At 43.5% G+C, this 21909-nt stretch overlaps 1 protein-coding gene across 1 annotated transcript; it reads left to right on the top strand.

Annotated features, from left to right (window-relative positions):
• The first annotated feature begins 1938 nt into the window (after window positions 1–1938).
• Window positions 1939–20075, top strand: LOC121559871 (cell division cycle 5-like protein). The gene is made up of 19 exons (XM_041872938.2): window positions 1939–2132; window positions 10271–10374; window positions 10516–10677; window positions 10766–10893; window positions 10997–11096; window positions 11334–11460; window positions 11548–11639; window positions 12418–12562; window positions 12719–12913; window positions 13427–13575; window positions 13661–13829; window positions 13910–14074; window positions 14176–14256; window positions 14359–14493; window positions 14565–14669; window positions 18783–18980; window positions 19121–19183; window positions 19330–19479; window positions 19607–20075. Exons 1-19 carry the CDS (start codon window positions 2088–2090, stop codon window positions 19712–19714), a joined length of 2421 nt encoding a protein of 806 aa, XP_041728872.1. The 5' UTR covers window positions 1939–2087; the 3' UTR covers window positions 19715–20075.
• Window positions 20076–21909: the final 1834 nt, after the last annotated feature.

Below are 21909 nucleotides of genomic sequence, written 5' to 3'. Positions count from 1 at the left end.
GATTGACGATGTATTCTCTCAGGTGAGACCTGATATTAGGAGGTCATTGTTTGCGGAAGATGGAGCGCTGTGGAAGAGAAGGAGAAATATTACCCATACAGCCAGAAGAGTTCAAGAAGTGATTAGTGAAGTAGAGCAGTGGTCCCTCAGGTGGGGCTTCAAGTCTTCAGTTGAGAAAACACAGACTGTGTTTTTTTCTAAAAGGAAGGTTGGGGAGGAAATATACTTGAAGTTGTATGGAAGGAATCTGAAAGGAATCTGGAGAGGGTGGGAGGGTTTAGGTTCCTGGGGGTCTGGTTTGACACTCGAATTACATGGGCGGAGCATATTAACAGAGTAGTTGTCAAAGGAAAGAAAATATTGAATGTGATGCATTGCTTGTCAGGAATGGAGTGGGGGCAGATAGAATGGCGTTGAAAATGCTATATATAGCGCTGTTAAGGTCATCAATGGATTATGGAAGTATAGCATATGGATCAGCAGCTCAGACAAAATCTAAATGTTATCCAGGCCCAAGCCCTAAGAATATGTTGTGGAGCACTCAGGACCTCCCCGGTGGCAGCGATGCAGGTAAAGTTGGGAGAGATGCTGTTAAAGTTAAGAAGACAATACCTAGCCCTGACATATTGGGTAAATCTACAAGGACATAAAGTTACACATCCTACAAAAAAGGTGCTCCTAGAGTGCTGGGAACATGAACAAAATCTGAATACAAGCTTTGGGTGGATAGGCAATTGCATGGCGAGAGAGATGAGGTTGTTTGGGAGGGAGTTTAGCCCCTCTGTGGTTCTTCCTGCTATCCCACCTTGGTTTCTCCCTCAACCAGAGATAGATCTAGGGTTGCTTGAGAGGGTAAGAGATGTTGAGGAAGGAGTAGCTTCAGCTGTAAGTGAACATTTAAGAACACAATACTATGCTTTCTTGAATATATTCACAAATGGATCTAAGGACCCTAAAACAGGGAGGACAGGAGCAGCTTTTAGTGTTCCTGAGTTTAAGGTGGCAGTGACAAAAATATAATTTATCTGTTTACACAATGGAGTTGTTGGCCATACTATTGGCTGCAGAGTGGGTGGAGGAGGTGAGGCCAGACAGGGTAGTCATCTGCTCTGACTCTTTTGCAGCACTGATTAGTTTAAATTAATGTGTGTCTCAGAGCAGACAGGATGTATTGTATGAGGTTTTGTAATGTTTGTATAGGGTGAAACAGATGGGGGTATTTGTGATGTTCCTCTGGGTACCAGCTCATGTGGGAGTAGAGGGGAATGAGGAAGTGCATATTATTGCCAAGTAGGCTCTTAAACATCCTAATGTTGAGATGGAATTGTCAATCAGTAAAGCAGAAGCCAAGGGATTAATAAGAACAGTGGGTAAAAAATAAGTGGCAAGAGTTGTGGGACAGGGAGAGTAAGGGAAGGCACCTGTATAAGATCCAGGAAAAGGTGGGGGCAGGGAGGTCCTCAGGCCAAGAGAGAAGGGAGGAAAGTGTAGTCACAAGGCTGAGACTGGGACACACAAGGCTAAATAGTACATTGAAAGTGGTGGGGAAACATCTGACTGGGAGGTGTGATCATTGTCAGGAGGAGATGGAGACAGTGGAACATGTTCTATTTCAGGGCCAGAAATATGTGAGAGAAAGGGAGCGATTGTTATTAGATTTGAGGAGTAATGGGGTTGAAGAGCCAGTATTAAGTGAACTGCTGGGGAACTCTTCAGGGGATGTAGTATTTAATTATGTATTTCGTTTCCTTAGGGAGACGAGATTATTGGGTAGGATTTAGACCTTCAGTGTCTCTGGTCCATATTCCAGTCCAGTTGGTAACGGTAATGCACTTTAAAGTTGGTTGCCAACCGCCATATAAAATGCACAGAAGAAGAAGAAGTAGTAATTATATTTTAATGAAGCCACAATAGTTTGCGCACTTCCGGTGGCCGCCATATTGCATTACTGTCCAAGTTGAAAACATACCGTGTTCGTACATTGTAGTTAAATTTTGTGTCCAACTCTTCGTATTGTTTTATTTTGTGGTATCTTGGTTGTTTCTTTATAGTTACTACCTGAAGGGTAGCAACACACAACAGCCAAGATGCCGCGTATCATGATCAAGGGGGGTGTATGGCGAAACACCGAGGTAAGTTGGCATGGCTAACGCTACGGTGTGCTGCTAGCTAGTTTCTAACTAATATTCAAATACTTTTAGCTAGGTAAGTCAAATCTTACGCCAGGCTAACTAGCTACCATGTACATGTATTGATTTAGCTACTCAACAGCGTGTAATTCACTGGATCACGTTGGCTAACATTAGTTGGCTAGTCAACTAGCTAGCTAACAACATTAGTTAGTTTAAGGTAGCTAGCTAGTAACGTTAGCTGCTTATAGCAGCGCTGGTGTATTTAACGTTATTTACACAATAACGTTAGCGTTGCTCGTAATATGGTTGAAAAAAAACGTTAGAGTCCGAGGTGCCAGAAGTTAAATACAATTATATTTAAACTTTGCAGGTGTTTGGGACGGTTGGTGAAGATTTAACAACAAAATAATCGATTATTTGCCTGTCGGCTCCCATTTTTTATTGGTGTCAAGTTTCGATTCTGCTAGGAATCGACTCCTAAGAGTCTGTATTTTTGCAACAATGGATGGAGACTGAGTATTTGCCGCAGGCTACTTCCGAGAACAAACTCTTACATATTTCATAGCAAAGAAAGAGCGAGCTGAGGGTAGGGGCACAGCCAGGCATAGGTAGGCAGGTCGGTCACCAGGCAAACGGTCAGAACCGTGCATTGGTCATCAAAAGCTGTATTTCGCAAATACTTGGCTTACAATTTCTTGCAAGTCACAAAAGTAGGGGATATCAACGAGTAGGCTATTCTACACGCAACAGACCGAAAGTTGAACACACACTCGCATCTTTCCTAGCAAAGAGAGAGCAGGCGAGTCCACGAGGGAGAGAAATGAGGGGCAGCCAGACAGTTGGAACAGTGTGCAAAGGCTATATCTTGGTAAACTGTATCTCGCAATGTCTTGACTCACCAAAAGTATATCAATTAGAATGGCGAAGATATTCTACATTGTGCCAGTGAATTTAAGTTAAACATCACCAAATGAGTCAGGTTAATTAGGCAGTAAATGTGCAATAAAAAGTATGGTGCCTATAGCTTATTTAATGAAACCCTGGCTGTTGATGCCCTAGGCCAGAGATCATCAACTAGATTAAGCCGCTAGACATTCCTTTTTCTTGAGCAGATGGTTAGGGGGCGGAACATAATTACAAATAATTTGTATACTGCAAATTGACCGCAAGATGCCCAAACATAATATTTGACTAAAACATAATAATTTCAAACCTTGCATACATTTACAGTTGAAGTCAGAAGTTTACATACACTTAGGTTGGAGTCATTAAAACTCGTATTTTAACCACTCCACAAATTTCTTGTTAACAAACTATAGTTTTGGCAAGTCGGTTAGGACATCTACTTTGTACCTGTGGATGTATTTCAAGGCCTACCTTCAAACTCAGTGCCTCTTTGCTTGACATCATGGAAAAATCCAAAAAAATCAGCCAAGACCTCAAAGAAAATGGTAGACCTCCACAAGTCTGGTTCATCCTTGGGAGCAATTTCCAAACGCCTGAAGGTACCATGTTCATCTGTACAAACAATAGTATGCGAGTATAAACACCATGGGACCACGCAGCCGTCATACCGCTCAGAAAGGAGACGCATTCTGTCTCCTAGAGATGGAAGTACTTTGGTGCGAAAAGTGCAAATCTGTCCCAGAACAACAGCAAATGACCTTGTGAAGATAATGGAGGAAACAGGTACAAGAGTATCTATATCCACAGTAAAACGAGTCCTATAGCGACATAACCTGAAAGGCCGCTCAGCAAGGAAGAAGCCACTGCTCCAAAACCGCCATAAAAAAAGACGTACTACGGTTTGCAACTGCACATGGGGACAAAGATAGTACTTTTTGGAGAAATGTCCTCTGGTCTGATTAAACAAAAATAGAACTGTTTGGCCATAATGACCATCGTTATGTTTGGAGGAAAAAGGGGGTTGCTTGCAAGCCGAAGAACACCATCCCAACCGTGAAGCACGGGGGTGGCAGCATCATGCTGTGGGGGTGCTTTGCTGCAGGAGGGACTGGTGCACTTCACAAAATAGATGGCATCATGAGGAAGGAAAATTATGTGGATATATTGAAGCAACATCTCAAGACATCAGTCAGGAAGTTAAAGCTTGGTCGCAAATGGGTCTTCCAAATGGACAAGACCCCAAGCATACTTCGAAAGTTATGGCAGAATGGCTTAAGGACAACAAAGTCAAGGTATTGGAGCCATCGCAAAGCCCTGACCTCAATCCTATAGAAATTGTGGGCAGAATTGAAAAAGCGTGTGCGAGCAAGGAGGCCTACAAACCTGACTCAGTTACACCAGCTCTGTCTGGAGGAATGGGCCAAAATTCACCCAACTTATTGTTGGAAGCTTGTGGAAGGCTACCCAGACCGTTTGATCCAAGTAAACAATTTAAAGGCAATGCTACCAAATACTAATTGAGTGTATGTAGACTTCTGACCCACTGGGAATGTGATGAAATAAATAAAAGCTGAAATAAATCATTCTCTCTACTTTTATACTGACATTTCACATTCTTAAAATTAAAGTGGTGATCCTAACTGACCTAAGACAGGGAATTTTTATTAGGATTATTATTGTCAGGAATTGTGAAACTGAGTTTAAATGCATTTGGCTAAGGTGTATGTAAACTTCCGACTTCAACTATATATGATCACATATATCTCTCTATTATGCGTGAGAATACTTTGGAACAGATTTCCAAATAGAAAATCACTTGGAATAGATTTTCTGGTGTTTTTAGTATTTTTATGCCCCCCCAAAAAAAAGAAACATATTTTTTTTAGCTCAACTTGGGGGGCTAAATAAAATCATCGCCCATGGGCAGCCAGTTGGGGAACCCCGTCCTGGTCAATAGATCACAAAGCTGGCCATCCCCGATTCCCCACTGAACTAAAGTTTTTGGAAATGGAAAGTTCACTTTCTTATCCAAGTGTTGCAAATACGGTTCAGCAGCTCAAATCAGCAGAATGGTGGGCATTTGAATTAGGAAGGACGTCTACCATTGATCACTAAAATAATGATTATGATCACACTTCCTCAATTTAAATATTATGGGGACACCTATACATTTGGCAGCCAAGCACAAGTTTTCCATTTAGCCTATTATCGTCTAGAGTTGACTTTGAAATATCTAAACGCCTAGAATAAAAACCTCCACTCCAGGGGCCTCATTTATCAATATTGTGTAGAAACTATTCTAAAATACTACTTACGAACAGAATTTAGAATGGTCCTACGCATAGTGTAATTTATCAAACAATCCTACTAGCGTCATACGCACACCGGCAGGCGATAACCATTGATAAATACCAATGGTTCTCAGTGCTCATGCATGACCTATGCTGTTTGCATTTCCCAACGCCCCTGATTAACCATATATGGTCCTCTGTAGCTCAATTGGTAGAGCATGGCGCTTGTAACGCCAGGGTAGTGGGTTCGATCCCCGGGACCACCCATACGTAAAAATGTATGCGCACATGACTGTAAGTCGCTTTGGATAAAAGCGTCTGCTATATGGCTTATTATTATTATTATTTATTATTATTATTAAAATCATACCTTTAAAGCCCGTGGGGAATATACAACGTTGCTTTAGCAATGGCAAATATAGCCTATTTCAAATGATTAGGCAACACTCACCAATAAGCCATCCATCCTCAACAGCTCCTTACTGTAGGCGTATAGGCCAACATTGCTGTTTTGAAGAATGAACGAGTCTAGAGTTCCACCTGGCCACAACGTTCAGCAGCGTCTTTTGCACATCACATAACTTATCACCTGCCCATAAAGAGTGGAAGCCTTTTCTGTTCACATAGTTGAAATAGTTTTGGGATGGTAATATTATGGCAATTTGGGTGCAGTCTATTGCTCCGTTGGTATTTGGGAACCCATTGATGGCATCATGGCAAAGAAACCCCTCTTGACTTCAACCTGTTGTGTGATGGTGTATGGAAATTGTATGTGTTACTGTTCATTTAGCTGATTATTGCATCCAAAACTTTGGCTCATCGAGGGCTATGAGATGCCGATCGGCAAGCTCCCGTTGAAAAGTGCCCGTTGCCTAAAACCAGAGGGTGGAGAGCACTTGGATGTGCACCGGAATGGAATGTTGGCTTTTTAAAAGTAGGTCTTAAATCCTCGCAAAAATCTTCTAAGATTGGTTTTGGGAAAATATATCTGATGAGCCAATCTGTACTTTCTGTAGAAAAAGTCCCACTTGTCTCTAAAAACGCGCTCTGCGAAATGCAGCATGTGCCAAATCTTCAAACCGCAAGACCAGGCTCTCATTTGATTTTCCATTATGTCTTTTATAGTATTTCAACAATGGTTTCACTTTCTCTAAAGAAAGAAATTACTGATTTTACAGATTTGTGCCTACGCATGATTGATAAATGAGGCCCCAGGCTTCTGTCATAAGTCAATTGAATGACGTTTTTTTTTGTTTCAAGGGGCTGTTTGGAAAAAAACTAATCATTTGAAACTTGTACTCTGGAATAACCCACATGCTTGCATAATACACTGCTCAAAAAAATTAAGGGAACACTTAAACAACACAATGTAACTCCAAGTCAATCACACTTCTGTGAAATCAAACTGTCCACTTAGGAAGCAACACTGATTGACAATACATTTCACATGCTGTTGTGCAAATGGAATAGACAACAGGTGGAAATTATAGGCAATTAGCAAGACACCCCCAATAAAGGACTGGTTTTGCAGGTGGTGACCACAGACCACTTCTCAGTTCCTATGCTTCCTGGCTGATGTTTTGGTCACTTTTGAATGCTGGCGGTGCTTTCACTCTAGTGGTAGCATGAGACGGAGTCTACAACCCACACAAGTGGCTCAGGTAGTGCAGCTCATCCAGGATGGCACATCAATGCGGTTGGCCCTGGGTTCCTCCTAATGCAAGAGAATGCTAGACCTCATGTGGCTGGAGTGTGTCAGCAGTTCCTGCAAGAGGAAGGCATTGATGCTATGGACTGGCCCGCCCGTTCCCCAGACCTGAATCCAATTGAGCACATCTGGGACATCATGTCTCGCTCCATCCACCAACGCCACGTTGCACCACAGACTGTCCAGGAGTTGGCGGATGCTTTAGTCCAGGTCTGGGATGAGATCCCTCAGGAGACCATCCGCCACCTCATCAGGAGCATGCCCAGGCGTTGTAGGGAGGTCATACAGGCACGTGGAGGCCACACTCACTACTGAGCCTCATTTTGACTTGTTTTAAGGACATTACATCAAAGTTGGATCAGCCTGTAGTGTGGTTTTCCACTTTAATTTTGAGGGTGACTCCAAATCCAGACCTCCATGGGTTGATACATTTGATTTCCATTGATAATTTTTGTGATTTTGTTGTCAGCACATTCAACTATGTAAAGAAAAAAGTATTTAATAAGATTATTTAATTCATTCAGATCTAGGATGTGTTATTTTAGTGTTCCCTTTATTTTTTTGAGCAGTGTATTTAGATAACCAACATCTCTACTAATACTAGTCCCGTCCAATCAGGGCTAGGCTATATAACACGGCAAAGAGTAGGCTTTTCGGCGTAGTGTGCCGCATCATCCCCTGGGATCTGTTAAGGCTACACAGAGCAAAAACTTCACTGAAATATTTTAGTTCCTGAACATCACCTTCTATATTCAAATAGAATAGGCCTTTTATAAATTGCCAAGCAAATGGGCAACATCATGTTCATGCCAGTCCTCCCTAGAATGCAATATTAGTCTTCCTAGTAAGACTGCAATAATGAGGTGGCGTGTGCGCAGCCATTGTGTATTTTGGGAGTCGAGCAAGAGTCCACTACTTCGACTCCTAAAATCCTGGAGTCGTTCACCGCGAGCAGCAGGTTGACGTTAATCTTGCCCTGGAAGCATAACTGAGCGATTTATGCTAGATGGGCCAGCTGTAAAGTCAAAATTGGCTATATCGTAAAAATCTATGAAAATAAAAATTAGCTTTTTGGTATTAATTTAAGGTTAGGGTTAGGTATTAGGGTTAGCTGTGCGGTTAGGTTTAAAATCAGATTTTGTGGCTGTGGCAGCCAGTGACCACTCTGCAGAGCTGCCTCCAGGGCTAGCCGACTGAACTCAACTCCATGATTTACAATGGACCGTTCAGTTTTTTTGCATCCCATTAATGAGCCACCCTGTGTGTAAATATACTAGTGTTGCTAAAAGTAGCTCACTAGCTGAATTTTTCCATTTGTATGTCTCTGCGTGCAATAGCGTTAGCGCAATTGCTAACTACCATTAGCGCAATGACTGAAAGTCTATGGGTATACAGTGAGGGGAAAAAAGTATTTGATCCCCTGCTGATTTTGTACGTTTGCCCACTGACAAAGACATGATCAGTCTATAATTTTAATGGTAGGTTTATTTGAACAGTGAGAGACAGAATAACAACAACAAAATCCAGAAAACGCATGTCAAAATGTTATAAATTGATTTGCATTTTAATGAGGGAAATAAGTATTTGACCCCTCTGCAAAACATGACTTAGTACTTGGTGGCAAAACCCTTGTTGGCAATCACAGAGGTCAGACGTTTCTTGTAGTTGGCCACCAGGTTTGCACACATCTCAGGAGGGATTTTGTCCCACTCCTCTTTGCAGATCTTCTCCAAGTCATTAAGGTTTCGAGGCTGACGTTTGGCAAGTCGAACCTTCAGCTCCCTCCACAGATTTTCTATGGGATTAAGGTCTGGAGACTGGCTAGGCCACTCCAGGACCTTAATGTGCTTCTTCTTGAGCCACTCCTTTGTTGCCTTGGCCGTGTGTTTTGGGTCATTGTCATTCTGGAATACCCAGCCGCGACCCATTTTCAGTGCCCTGGCTGAGAGAAGGAGGTTCTCACCCAAGATTTGACGGTACATGGCCCCGTCCATCGTCCCTTTGATGCGGTGAAGTTGTCCTGTCCCCTTAGCAGAAAAACACCCCCAAAGCATAATATTTCCATCTCCATGTTTGATGGTGGGGATGGTGTTCTTGGGGTCATAGGCAGCATTCCTCCTCCAAACACGTTGAGTTGATGCCAAAGAGCTCGATTTTGGTCTCATCTGACCACAACACTTTCACCCAGTTCTCCTCTGAATCATTCAGATGTTCATTGGCAAACTTCAGACGGGCCTGTATATGTGCTTTCTTGAGCAGGGGGACCTTGCGGGCGCTGCAGGATTTCAGTCCTTCACGGCGTAGTGTGTTACCAATTGTTTTCTTGGTGACTATGGTCCCAGCTGCCATGAGATCATTGACAATATCCTCCCGTGTAGTTCTGGGCTGATTCCTCACCGTTCTCATGATCATTGCAACTCCACGAGGTGAGATCTTGCATGGAGCCCCAGTCTGAGGGAGATTGACAGTTATTTTTTGTTTCTTCCATTTGCGAGTAATCACACCAACTGTTGTCACCTTCTCACCAAGCTGCTTGGCGATGGTCTTGTAGCCCATTCCAGCCTTGTGTAGGTCTACAATCTTGTCCCTGACATCCTTGGAGAGCTCTTTGGTCTTGGCCATGGTGGAGAGTTTGGAATCTGATTGATTGATTGCTTCCCTTTAAGAGTGTGCTCCTAATCTCAGCTCGTTACCTGTATAAAAGACACCTGGGCGCCAGAAGTCTTTCTGATTGAGAGGGGGTCAAATACTTATTTCCCTCATTAAAATGCAAATCAATTTATAACATTTTTGACATGTGTTTTTCTGGATTTTGTTGTTGTTATTCTGTCTCTCACTGTTCAAATAAACCTACTATTAAAATTATAGACTGATCATTTCTTTGTCAGTGGGCAAACGTACAAAATCAGCAGGGGATCAAATACTTTTTTCCCTCACTGTATACCCATAGACTTCCAGGCGTTGCGCTAACACTAGTTAGCATTGGCCCACGAAACTACCTCTAGCGTCCTTCATACTGTACACAGAGACATAAAAAGTGTATCCACAAATTCATTTGACTCTGGGGAAGTAGATAAAGGGCCTCATTGCCAAAATCCTTAAGTATCCATTTAACACTGTCTGTGCTGTCTATCTTTCAAAATTGTTTGTCTGTAGTTGAAGCTGTATTTCCCTCTGGGATCAGTAAACAATTAATCAATAAAACAATACCCCTCCCTCTCTCTTTCTCCTAGGATGAGATCCTGAAGGCAGCGGTGATGAAATATGGGAAGAATCAGTGGTCTCGTATTGCCTCCCTGTTGCACCGCAAGTCTGCGAAACAGTGCAAGGCCCGCTGGTCAGTCTGTGTGTGTGCGTGTCTGTGTGTGGCATGCATGAGAAGCTGAGCCCCAACACCAAAGAAGACCGAGTGGTTTCTGTGAGTGTGTGTGTGTGGAAAGAGGTCTGTGTGTATATAATGTGTTGTGTTTGTGTGTAGGTATGAGTGGTTGGATCCTAGCATTAAGAAAACCGAGTGGTCCAGAGAGGAAGAGGAGAAGCTACTCCATCTGGCCAAGCTTATGCCGACCCAGTGGAGGACCATTGCTCCTATCATAGGACGCACCGCTGCCCAGTGTCTGGAGCACTACGAGTTCCTACTGTAAGACACAAACACACTTTCTCTTTGTGTTCAGAGAATACTTATTGGAGTGTTCTTATGCTTTTTCTTCTTGATGTGTTTCTTCTAGAGACAAAGCGGCCCAGAGGGACAATGAGGAAGATACAGCTGACGATCCCAGGAAATTGAAACCTGGAGAGATCGACCCCAACCCTGAAACCAAGCCCGCTAGGCCTGACCCTGTGGACATGGACGAAGGTACACAAAGTGCAACTTTTCCTCGGGTCGTTGCTGTGCAGTCAACTTGTATGGTAAAAATAAATAAATGAGACCATACCTGACTCTGTGTGTGTGTGTATAGATGAGCTGGAGATGCTGTCTGAGGCCAGAGCTCGTCTGGCCAACACTCAGGGGAAGAAAGCCAAGAGGAAAGCCAGAGAGAAACAGCTGGAGGAGGCCAGGTAGACACATACACCTTTTACACACCAGCACACATCTGTTTCAATCGAGCTGTGTCATGTGAATACAACAAATGCAGGATTTGTAATTGTTTGCGAACTGTTATGCTGTGGCACTTGTAGCTGCATAACGTTCAGCATAACCTTCAGACAGACATTTCAGAATTTGCTCAGTGCTACCACCAAATAAAGAAAATGTACTACCCTGACAAACACACGTCCTCTTCCCCCCCCTCCCAGACGTCTGGCTGCTCTACAGAAGCGCAGGGAGTTGAGGGCAGCAGGCATCGATGCCCAGAAGAAGAGGAAGAAGAAGAGAGGAGTGGACTACAATGCTGAGATCCCTTTCGAGAAGAAGCCTTCTCAGGTAACACTTCACACAGACATCTTACAGACACAGACATTTCACACACATCAATGTAGTATTGGGTGCTAATGTTCATTATGATTCCAGGGTTTCTATGACACCAGCATGGAGCTCTACGATGGTCTGGAACCAAACTTCAAACGCCTGCGACAACAACACCTGGACGGAGAGCTACGCAAGTCAGTCACACACACTAACTCTACTGGGCTAACATGCTGACCACACCGCTCGCGTTATATACACAAGCGTTGCAAAATAAATGTACACATACATTTTATTCAATAATTTCATCCAAACTGCTCGCACGTGCCAACGAGCGTCTGCGTAGCAGGCGCTAAAATAGAACTTGGTTCTATTTTTGAAGCTTCACGTGCTGCAAGTCCTGCCTCTCCCATCTCATTGGTTTTTAGGAGCCAAGAGGAAAGCCCACGTGGGTGATTGAAAGCTGAACTGAGGTCCACACTGCAGTCCAGTTGGTGGTGGTAATGCACCTTAAAGTTGGTTGCCAACTGCCATATAAAGTCAGAAGAAGACTGAAGGAGTAGCAATTAATAGAAACGAACTAAGTTTCCCCTTTTATCTGTGGATTAATTGTCGGAGTAGATAACACACAAATTTGTTGGCCTCAAAATGGGTACACATTCTACAAATATCCAGGAGAAAAAGGACCTTGTGAATTTCAGGTAAAATAACAACCCAATGTTTATATCCCAAGACAAATTAGCTAGCAACAGCAAGCTAGCTAGCTAAATGTCCATGAATGTTTCATGTGTTTCGACCTGTCCCCAAATTAATATAGTTGGTTCAGAGTTCGTTTTGAAATTTCAACCTGCGTGTCCTGTGTAGTCAGCATGTAATGCTACATGTGTGATGTGGTTGGGCTGTGTATAGATATTTTTTCCATTTGAATGTGAAGAGGAGAGACCTGTGTGTGTCTGACATTATTTGTGTCCTCAGTGAAAAGGAAGAGAGGGAGAGGAAGAGAGATAGACAGAAGATCAAGAAGAAGAAGGAGAGTGATCTTCCGTCAGCCATCCTGCAGACCAGCGGAGTAGCAGAGTTCACCAAGAAACGCAGCAAACTGGTGCTGCCTGCACCGCAGGTAACACTGCTGTGTGTGTGTGTGTTCATCTCTGATGCATAGCTAGAGGAAGTGGTGAAGTTGGGTAAGGCCAGTGAAGTTTGACTGTGTGTGTCTGACGCTGTCTGTTGTGTGTGTGTCTTGATGCTGTGTCTTTCTGACGCTGTGTGTGTGTAGATCTCTGATGCGGAGCTGGAGGAGGTGGTGAAGCTGGGTCAGGCCAGTGAAGTTGCTCGTCAGACCGCTGAGGAGTCTGGGATCACTAACTCTGCCTCCTCAGCCCTCCTATCAGAATACAGCCTCACCAACAGCGCTATGGCAACTGGGCTACGCACCCCCAAGACCCCCGCAGCTCAGGATAAGATACTACAGGTACACACATTCTCTCTCCCTTTTTTCTGTCTCTCGGGATATAACATGAAGCAAGCTATCCACTATACATAAAGGGCCACCACGAGCCGCCAGAACAGCTTCAATGCGCCTAGGCATAGATTCTACATAGATCCCTCCATTTTCCCACGAGGAATTCCATAATTTGATGGTGGTGGAAAACGCTGTCTCAGGCGCCACTTCAGAATCTCCCGTAAGTGTTCAATTGGCTTGAGATCTGGTGACTGAGACACATACACACCCTTTAAACCCCCTATGCTCCTTTGAGACCCTCTATGTCACTGAAATCTCTTCTAGCCATGGGAGCCAAAATAATGGCCAGCTGGGCATTTTTATATGACTCGAAGCATGATGGGATGTTCATTTCTTAATTAACTCAGGAACCACACTTGTGTGGAAGGACCTGCTTTCAATATTCTTTGTATCCCTCATTTATTCAAGTGTTTCCTTTATTTTGGCAGTTACCTGTATCTCTCTCTATATATCTCTCTCTAGGAGGCCCAGAACCTTATGGCTCTGACTAACGTAGACACTCCTCTGAAAGGAGGTCTGAACACTCCTCTCCACCAGAGTGACTTCTCAGGAGTCACACCCCAAAGACAGGCAGTACAGACACCTAATACTGTACTGACCACACCTTTCAGGTACACACGCAAGCCATCCACACACACGCAAAACAGCGACCTAATTCTGTACTGACTATTGACACATACTATGTTGTTGTTGTAGAACCCCTGGTCCGGGGTCCGAGGGCAGTATGACCCCCCAGGGAGGTTTAACCCCTAAAGGACCTGGTACTGTGACCCCTGGAGTAACCCCTGGACGCACCCCTCTACGAGACAAACTCAACATCAATACTGAGGAACAACTAGCAGACCCTGCCTACGCTAAACATCTGGTAACAAAAACTACTATTGAGTTGGCTAATGTTTTGTATGAGTTCTTCTGTGTTTGTGTGTAACTGTTTAGTGTGTGTAGCAACGAGAGTCGAGGGAGCAGCTGAAGCTGGGTCTGATGTCGCTGCCGGTCCCCAAGAATGACTTTGAGATCGTTCTACCAGAAAACGCAGAGACTCAACTGGAGGAAATGGAGACAGAGACCGGATACATAGAGGATGCCTCAGAGATAGAGCTACGCAAACAGGTATACTGTAACTCATAGTCACATGCACGCATGCATACAACTCATAAAGCTCTACTGTAGACTATCTTATCTAAATATGTCTAATTATGTGTGTGTTGCAGGCTGTTAGGGATGCAGAGAGGGAGAAAGAGCTGAAGCTGAGACACACTGCTGTACAGAGGACTCTACCCAGACCATCAGAGGTAAGCACACACTCTCTCACACACACAGTTCCAGTGCTGCATCACCTTCTCCCCTTCCCGGCCCTGACATTAGCGACAATACTAATGCAGAATTGTGTGTAGGTGAATGAGTCCATCCTGCGTCCGATGGGAACAGATCCTCTGTCAGAGCTGCAGCAGGCTGAGGAGATAATCAAGAAAGAGATGATCACCATGCTGCACTTTGACTGTCTACACCACCCACCAGCCAACCAACAGGTAGGAGTACACATGCACACACAGAGCTACGTTTGGGGCAGAACTGACATCCTTTGTTTATCCAACCACAGCGCAGCAAACAACGAGGGCCTGCCTCCACCTCCAACAACGCAGAACACATCGCCCACCTGGACAGACACCCCTACCAGCCAATCAGCAATGAGGATCTGGCACAGGTAAAACAAACACACACCTATTAGCCAGTGTTTCCCAACCGGTTTCCACTTCATCGCAATGGTCTCCATTAGGGGTGTGCCGGGGCGGCAGGTAGCTTAGTGGTTAAGAGCGTTGTGCCAGTAACCGAAAGGTCGCTGGTTCTAATCCCCGAGCCGACTAGGTGAAAGATCTGTCGATGTGCCCTTGAGCAAGGCACTTAACCCTAATTGCTCATGTAAGTCGCTCTGGATAAGAGCGTCTGCTAAATGACTAAAAATAATAAATAAAATAAATAGTCAGACAAAACAAGTATCGTAATGGATATGGGCAATTTCCAGAAAACGATTATGATCGGAGTATTTTTTGTAATTATCCGTGATCGGGTGCCAGCACGCATCTTTCATGTCAGTCAGTCATGTGCGAGGTTCTACATAGTTTAAATAACTCAACTGGCTGTCTTTAAAGAGAAGTGTGGGCTGTACGTTGATCTTGCTGCTCTGTATTTCTCGTCCACTTGCGTCATAATTTCACCCGATCAGTTTTCCTCATGTTTTCGGTCTGATCATTTAGATTGCTGGTGCCTGCTACTATGATAAATCACATGGCGAAGACGTTTGCTATCAAGCTATGAATGTGCATAATATCTAACAGGCGGGGCAAGGGTAGCGAGTGGCGCAGTGGTCTAAGGCACTGCATCGCAGTGCTAGCTGTGCCACTAGAGATCCTGGTTCGAATCCAGGCTCTGTCGTAGCCGGCCGCGACCGGGAGACCCATGGGGCGGCGCACAATTGGCCCAGCGTCGTCCAGGGTAGGGGAGGGAATGGCCGGCAGGGATGTAGCTTAGTTGGTAGAGCATGGCTTTTGCAATGCCAGGGTTGTGGGTTCGATTCCCACGGGGGGGCAGTATGAAAAATAAAAAATGTATGCACTCACTAACTGTAAGTCGCTCTGGATAAAAGCATCTGCTAAATGACTAAAATGGGTAGGGAAAAAAAGATGAAATGCTGATGCCCATTCTGACTGAGTGACAGCAAATATGGCTGCCCGCTGCAAGTTGAGGACACACACACATACCCCTCCACACTCTGCTCCTAATCTGCAGCTATTTTTGCATTGAGAATGTGCAGGGAGGTATTTTGCCAACATCTACAGTGCATTCGGAAAGCATTCAGACCCCTTCACTTTTTCCACGTTTTGTTACAGCCTTATTCTAAAAAATCCTCATCAATCTACACACAATACCCCATAATGAAAAAGCGTAAACAGATTATTAGAAATGTTTGCACATTTATAAAAATGAAATAAACTGATATTGACATAAGTATTCAGACGCTTTGCTATGATACTCGAAATTGAGCTCAGGTGCGTCCTGTTTCCATTGAGATGTTCTACAACTTGATTGGAGTCCACCTGTGGTAAATTCAATTGATTGGACATGATTTGGAAAGGCACACACCTGTCTAAATAATGTACCACAGTTGACAGTGCATGTCAGAGCAAAAACCAAGCCATGAGGTCGAAGGAATAGTCCGTAGAGCGCAGAGACAGGATTGTGTCAAGGGACAGATCTGGGGAAGGGTACCAAAAAATTTCTGCAGCATTGAAGGTCCCCAAAAACACAGTGGCCTCCATCATTCTTAAATGGAAGAAGTTTGGGACCACCAAGACTCTTCCTAGAGCTGGCCGCCCGGCCAAACTGAGCAATCGAGGGAGAAGGGCCTTGGTCAGGGAGGTGACCAAGAACCTGATGGTCACTGACAGAGCTCCAGAGAACCTCTGTGGAGATGGGAGAACCTTCCAGAAGGACAACCATCTCTGCAGCACTCCACCAATCAGGCCTTTATGGTAGAATGGCCAGACGGATGCCACTCCTCAGTAAAAATCACATGACAGCCCGCTTGGAGTTTTCCAAAAGGCAGCTAAAGACTCTCAGACCATGAGAAACAAGATTCTCTGGTCTGATGAAACCAAGATTGTACTCTTTGGCCTGAATGCCAAGCGTCACGTCTGGAGGAAACCTGGCGCCATCCCTACAGTGAAGCATGGTGGTGGCGGCATCATGTTGTGGGGATGTTTTTCAGCGGCAGGGACTGGGAGACTAGTCAGGATCGAGGGAAAGATGAACGAAGCAATGTACAGAGAGATCCTTGATGAAAACCTGCTCCAAAGCGCTCAGGACCTCAGACGGGGGCGAAGGTTTACCTTCCAACAGGACAACGACCCTAAGCACACAGCCAACACAACGCAGGAGTGGCTTCGGGACAAGTCTCTGAATGTCCTTGAGTGGCCAGCCAGAGCCCAGACTTGAACCCGATCTAACATCTCTGGAGAGACCTGAAAATAGCTGTGCAGTGACGCTCCCCATCCAACCTGACAGAGAAGATCTGCAGAGAAGAATGGGAGAAACTCCCCAAATACAGGTGTGCCAAGCTTGTAGCGTCATACCCAAGAAGACTTGAGGCTGTAATCGCTGCCAAAGGTGCTTCAACAAAGTACTGAGTAAAGGGTCTGAATACTTCTGTAAATGTGATATTTGTTTTATTTTTAATAAATTAGCAAACATGTCTAAACATGTTTTTGCTTTATTATGGGATATTATGTGTAGATTGAGGGGGGGGGAAACAATTTAATCCATTTTAGGCTGTAACGTAACAAATTGTGGAAAAAGTCAAGGGGTCTGAATGCTTTCCGAATGCACTGTATATTAAAGTGGTCAAAAGTTTAGTATTTGGTCACATATTCCTAGCATGCAATGATTACATCAAGCTTGTCTCTACAAACTTGTTGGACACATTTGCTGTTTGTTTTGGTTGTTTCAGATTATTTTGTGCCCAATAGAAATTAATCATAAATAATGTATTGTCATTTTGGAGTCACTTTTATTGTATATAAGAATAGAATATGTTTCTAAACCCTTCTACAATGTGGATGCTACCATGATTACGAGGTAATCGTGAATAATGAGAGAGTTAATGCACAACTATTGTACCCCCAAGACATGCTAACCTCTCAATTACAATAACGGGGGAGGTTAGCATTCTTTGGGCGGTATGGTATGTATGCCTCTGACTTCCTCACTCATCATTATTCACGATTAATTCAGGACTATCCGTAATCATGGTAGCATCCACATTAATGTAGAAGTTTTTAGAAACATATTATATTCTTATTTACAGTAAAAGTGACTCCAAAATGACAATACATTATTTATGATTAATTTCTACTGTGTTTTTTATTTCTCAGCTGCGCCGTTATAAAACCAGAGTAGCCGGGCTATTCGAGTGCATATGGATGACGTGTATTTTTTCCCATGCCCCTGTTCCTACCTATTTGTTAATGGGCCATGCTAAATCAAAACAAATTTTACATATTAGTGTTAGACAAGATTCAATTGAGAATAGTCTGATGGGTGAAAATATGATCACTTGATGAGAGAACAGGGTATGAAGCCTGAGGCAAGGGAAAAAATATATTTTCAATTTACTCAATTCAAAGTTCAGTTATATTATTATTATTATTATTAAAATCATATAATATAAAATAATGGCAGGGGACTTATAAGCAGATCTTGTCTGCTAAATGAACAAGCCTACAGCCTATGGCATGGGGCATAATAATATTAATAATATAATATGCTATTTAGCAGACGCTTTTATCCAAAGCGACTTAGTCATGTGCGCATACATTTTTACGTATGGGTGGTCCCGGGGATCAAACCCACTACCCTGGCGTTACAAGCGCCATGCTCTACCAATTGAGCTACAGAGGACCGCTTAGCCAGATAACATACAGTAGGCCGACTCGTATTCGGTTCTCCTGAAATACATTTCTTATCATGTTGCTTTAGACCTGCCTAAAATAAATAATGGATTTATTGTGATGGTGTATATTCAATGGATTAAATTGACTTTTTTAAATGTAGATGTTTTAAAGACGCGCATCAACGGCTTGTATGCGTGGAGGCCTAGAGATGCTAAATATGTTTGTTGATTAATGGTCAATTACTGTGAGACTTTGTCTATTTGCATGACAATAACCGGCTGACAAAATTTCATGACCGACACAGCCCTATCCACGCAATGTGAAAATGTGCTTGTAAATGATCAAATGTGTGTCTTCTCCCCTCCCACCAGGCCAGTGAGTTGCTGAGCCAGGAGATGGAGGTGGTGAGGGCAGGTATGGGTCACGGGGACCTGTCCATGGAGGCCTACAGCCAGGTGTGGGAGGAGTGTTACGGCCAGGTGTTGTATCTCTCCGCCCAGAGCCGCTACACCAGGGCCAACCTAGCCTCCAAGAAGGACCGAATAGACTCCCTGGAGAAGAAACTAGAGGTGAGACCACACACATGCACACACGATCATGTTCTTTTTACACCAGAAGCTGCTGATCCTTAGGTGGCTTATGATGTATATTATGACGTATCTGTAAGTGAATGTGTGTGTTTATGATGTGTGAATCTGTGTATTCCTAGATAAACCGAGGCCATATGACGTGTGAGGCCCGTCGTGCTGCTCGTCTGGAGCGCCGTCTCAAGGTGAATATATATATATATATATATGTATGGATACTCTTTCCGTATGTGTCTGAAGGTGTTTCTAAACAGTGCCATTTGTGTGCTCTAGGCCTACTGAAGCATAATGGTGATCTGTGGGAGCAGTTATATGGTATGTGTGTGTGTAGGTGTTACTAGGAGGGTACCAGTCCCGTGCTGTAGGCCTGCTGAAGCAGCATGGTGAACTGTGGGAGCAGGTTGAGCAGGCAGCTACAGAGCTCCACACCTTCACTGAGTTGAAGAAACAAGAAGACACCGCAATACCCCGTAGACAAGAGGTACATGTACTCACGCACACACCCCGCCATATCACAGAAACACCAGGTTACGTACACACACTGCAGCTGACACAAACTGGAGGCATGTGAAGTTGCTTATTGGACTTAATTTTCTCTTTTTGTCTAGGCTCTAAGGGAGGATGTGGAGAGACAGCAGGAGAGAGAGAAGGAGCTGCAACAGAGATATGGAGACCTGCTGCTGGAGAAAGAAGCTCTGTTGACTGCCAAATTCTAACACATACATACATACACCATATGTGCTTACTATACACACCAAACACACAACACCAACACAAACTATAAAAACACATTGAGTAAATGCACACACGCTACTGGAGAAGGTGTCTGCTAAAGCACAGGATCATAGCCACCCTAGTCTCCCTCAGCAAATCTGTGAGAAAAAAATGTTGTGCTGATTTGCTTTTTATTTTCCAAAGGTAAAAAGACATACAAGTGAATGATCTATTGTAGCTCCGCCTCTGTTTTGATGTCATGGCCCAGTGCTGTGAGCATGCTAAGTAGTTACCTAGTGTCGGTCTGTCCTCTGACTAGTGATCAGTCGTTCATGTCATTGGAATAAAAGAGATCAATACAAATCTGATTTCTCATTTGCTTTGTTGTCTGTCCCATGCTGACAGATTGATGTTAACCCTAAAATTCCTGACTGACAGTGTTCACGCTTATCCATAACTGTTAGCTGTAAGGTGTTGACAGTGGTGGAAAAAGTACTCAATTGTCATACTTGAGTAAAAGTAAAGATACCTTAATAGAAAATGACTCAAGTAAAAGTGAAATTCACCCAGTAAAATACTATTTGAGTAAAAGTCAAAGTATTTGGTTTTAAATATACTTAAGTATTGCAAGTAAATGGAATTGCTAAAATGTACTTAAGTATCAAAAATAAAAGTATAAACGATTTCAAATTCCTTATTTTAAGCAAACCAGACGGCACAATTTTCTTGATTATTTTTTATTGACAGATAGCCAGGGGCACACTCAAACACTCAGACATCATTTACAAACGAAGCATTTGTGTTTAGTGAGTCCGCCAGATCAGAGGCAGTAGGATGACCAGGGATGTTCTTTTGATAAGTGTGTGAATTGGACCATTTTCCTGTCAATGTAACGAGTACTTTTGGGTGTCGGGAAAATGTATGGAGTAGAAAGTACATTATTTTCTTTAGGAATAAAGTAAAAGTTGGCAAAAATATAAATATTAAAGTACAGATATCCCCAAAAAAAATACTTAAGTACTACTTTAAAGTATTTTTACTTAAGTACTTTACACCACTGGATGTTGAAAACAAGAGCCAGGAACTGTTCCAATAACTACATTCCTGCTTTGAAAGAGCTCAGTAATTGTACCTGTCTGTGCTAAAGAAACTAGGCCCTAGGTCACGAGATGTGACCTTTGTGCCCAGTTGCACTTCAGCACCCATGAAATACCTAGAGAAACTTGTTCTTAGCAGTCTGCATTCCTCTGTCAAAGGGCTATTGGATGATAATACGTTTTCATACAGTCACAGAAGTGTTGAAGGTGTCATATTGACAGTGTTAAATAACTAAGGAGTCAGTCTAATTAAAGAGACAAATGTATATCTGAATAATGATATACACTGAGTGTACAAAACATTAGTAACACCTTTCTAATATTGAGTTGCACCCCCTTTTGCCCTCAGAACAGCCTCAATTCTTCGGGGATGGACTCTACAAGGTGTCGAAAGCGTTCCACAGGGATGCTGACTCCAATGCTTCCTGCAGTTATTAAGTTGGCTGGATGTCCTTTGGGTGGTGGATCATTCTTGATACACACGGGAAACCCCCCTCAGTGTTTGCATGAGTGAATCCTGTGGGACAGTCGTTCTAGTATTCAATCCTGTGGCTGCAGACAGACAGGGAGAGGGGATGTACAGCACAAGTGCACACTCCCATCAGTTTTCTAATTATCTTTGCTCTCAATCTCCAGCTAGTCAACAGGTCTACCACTTTCTCCCAGAACCCAGCCAGAACCAGTCAGAGTGGGGGGCAAAGAGAGAAGTTGGCTAGTCGAATGTACACTGCTCAAAAAAATAAAGTGAACACTTACACAACACAATGTAACTCCAAGTCAATCACACTTCTGTGAAATCAAACTGTCCACTTAGGAAGCAACACTGATTGACAATAAATGTCACATGCTGTTGTGCAAATGGAATAGACAACAGGTGGAAATTATAGGCAATTAGCAAGACACCCCCAATAAAGGACTGGTTTTGCAGTTGGTGACCACAGACCACTTCTCAGTTCCTATGCTTCCTGGCTGATGTTTTGGTCACTTTTGAATGCTGGCGGTGCTTTCATTCTAGTGGTAGCATGAGACGGAGTCTACAACCCACACAAGTGGCTCAGATAGTGCAGCTCATCCAGGATGGCACATCAATGCGAGCTGTG

This window comes from Coregonus clupeaformis, unplaced genomic scaffold (genome assembly GCF_020615455.1).
Source record: "Coregonus clupeaformis isolate EN_2021a unplaced genomic scaffold, ASM2061545v1 scaf0794, whole genome shotgun sequence".
Lineage (NCBI taxonomy): Eukaryota > Metazoa > Chordata > Actinopteri > Salmoniformes > Salmonidae > Coregonus > Coregonus clupeaformis.
Note: the sequence above shows the minus strand (reverse complement) of the source record. Positions and strands in the feature narration are given on the sequence as shown.

Coding starts and splice junctions, on each gene's coding strand:
- LOC121559871 (XM_041872938.2), top strand. CDS start 2,088: ATGCCGCGTATCATGATCAAGGGGGGTGTATGGCGAAACACCGAG. Junction 14,670..18,782: donor GCAATGAGGATCTGGCACAG/GTAAAACAAACA, acceptor CCCTCCCACCAG/GCCAGTGAGTTGCTGAGCCA. Junction 18,981..19,120: donor CCCTGGAGAAGAAACTAGAG/GTGAGACCACAC, acceptor GTGTATTCCTAG/ATAAACCGAGGCCATATGAC.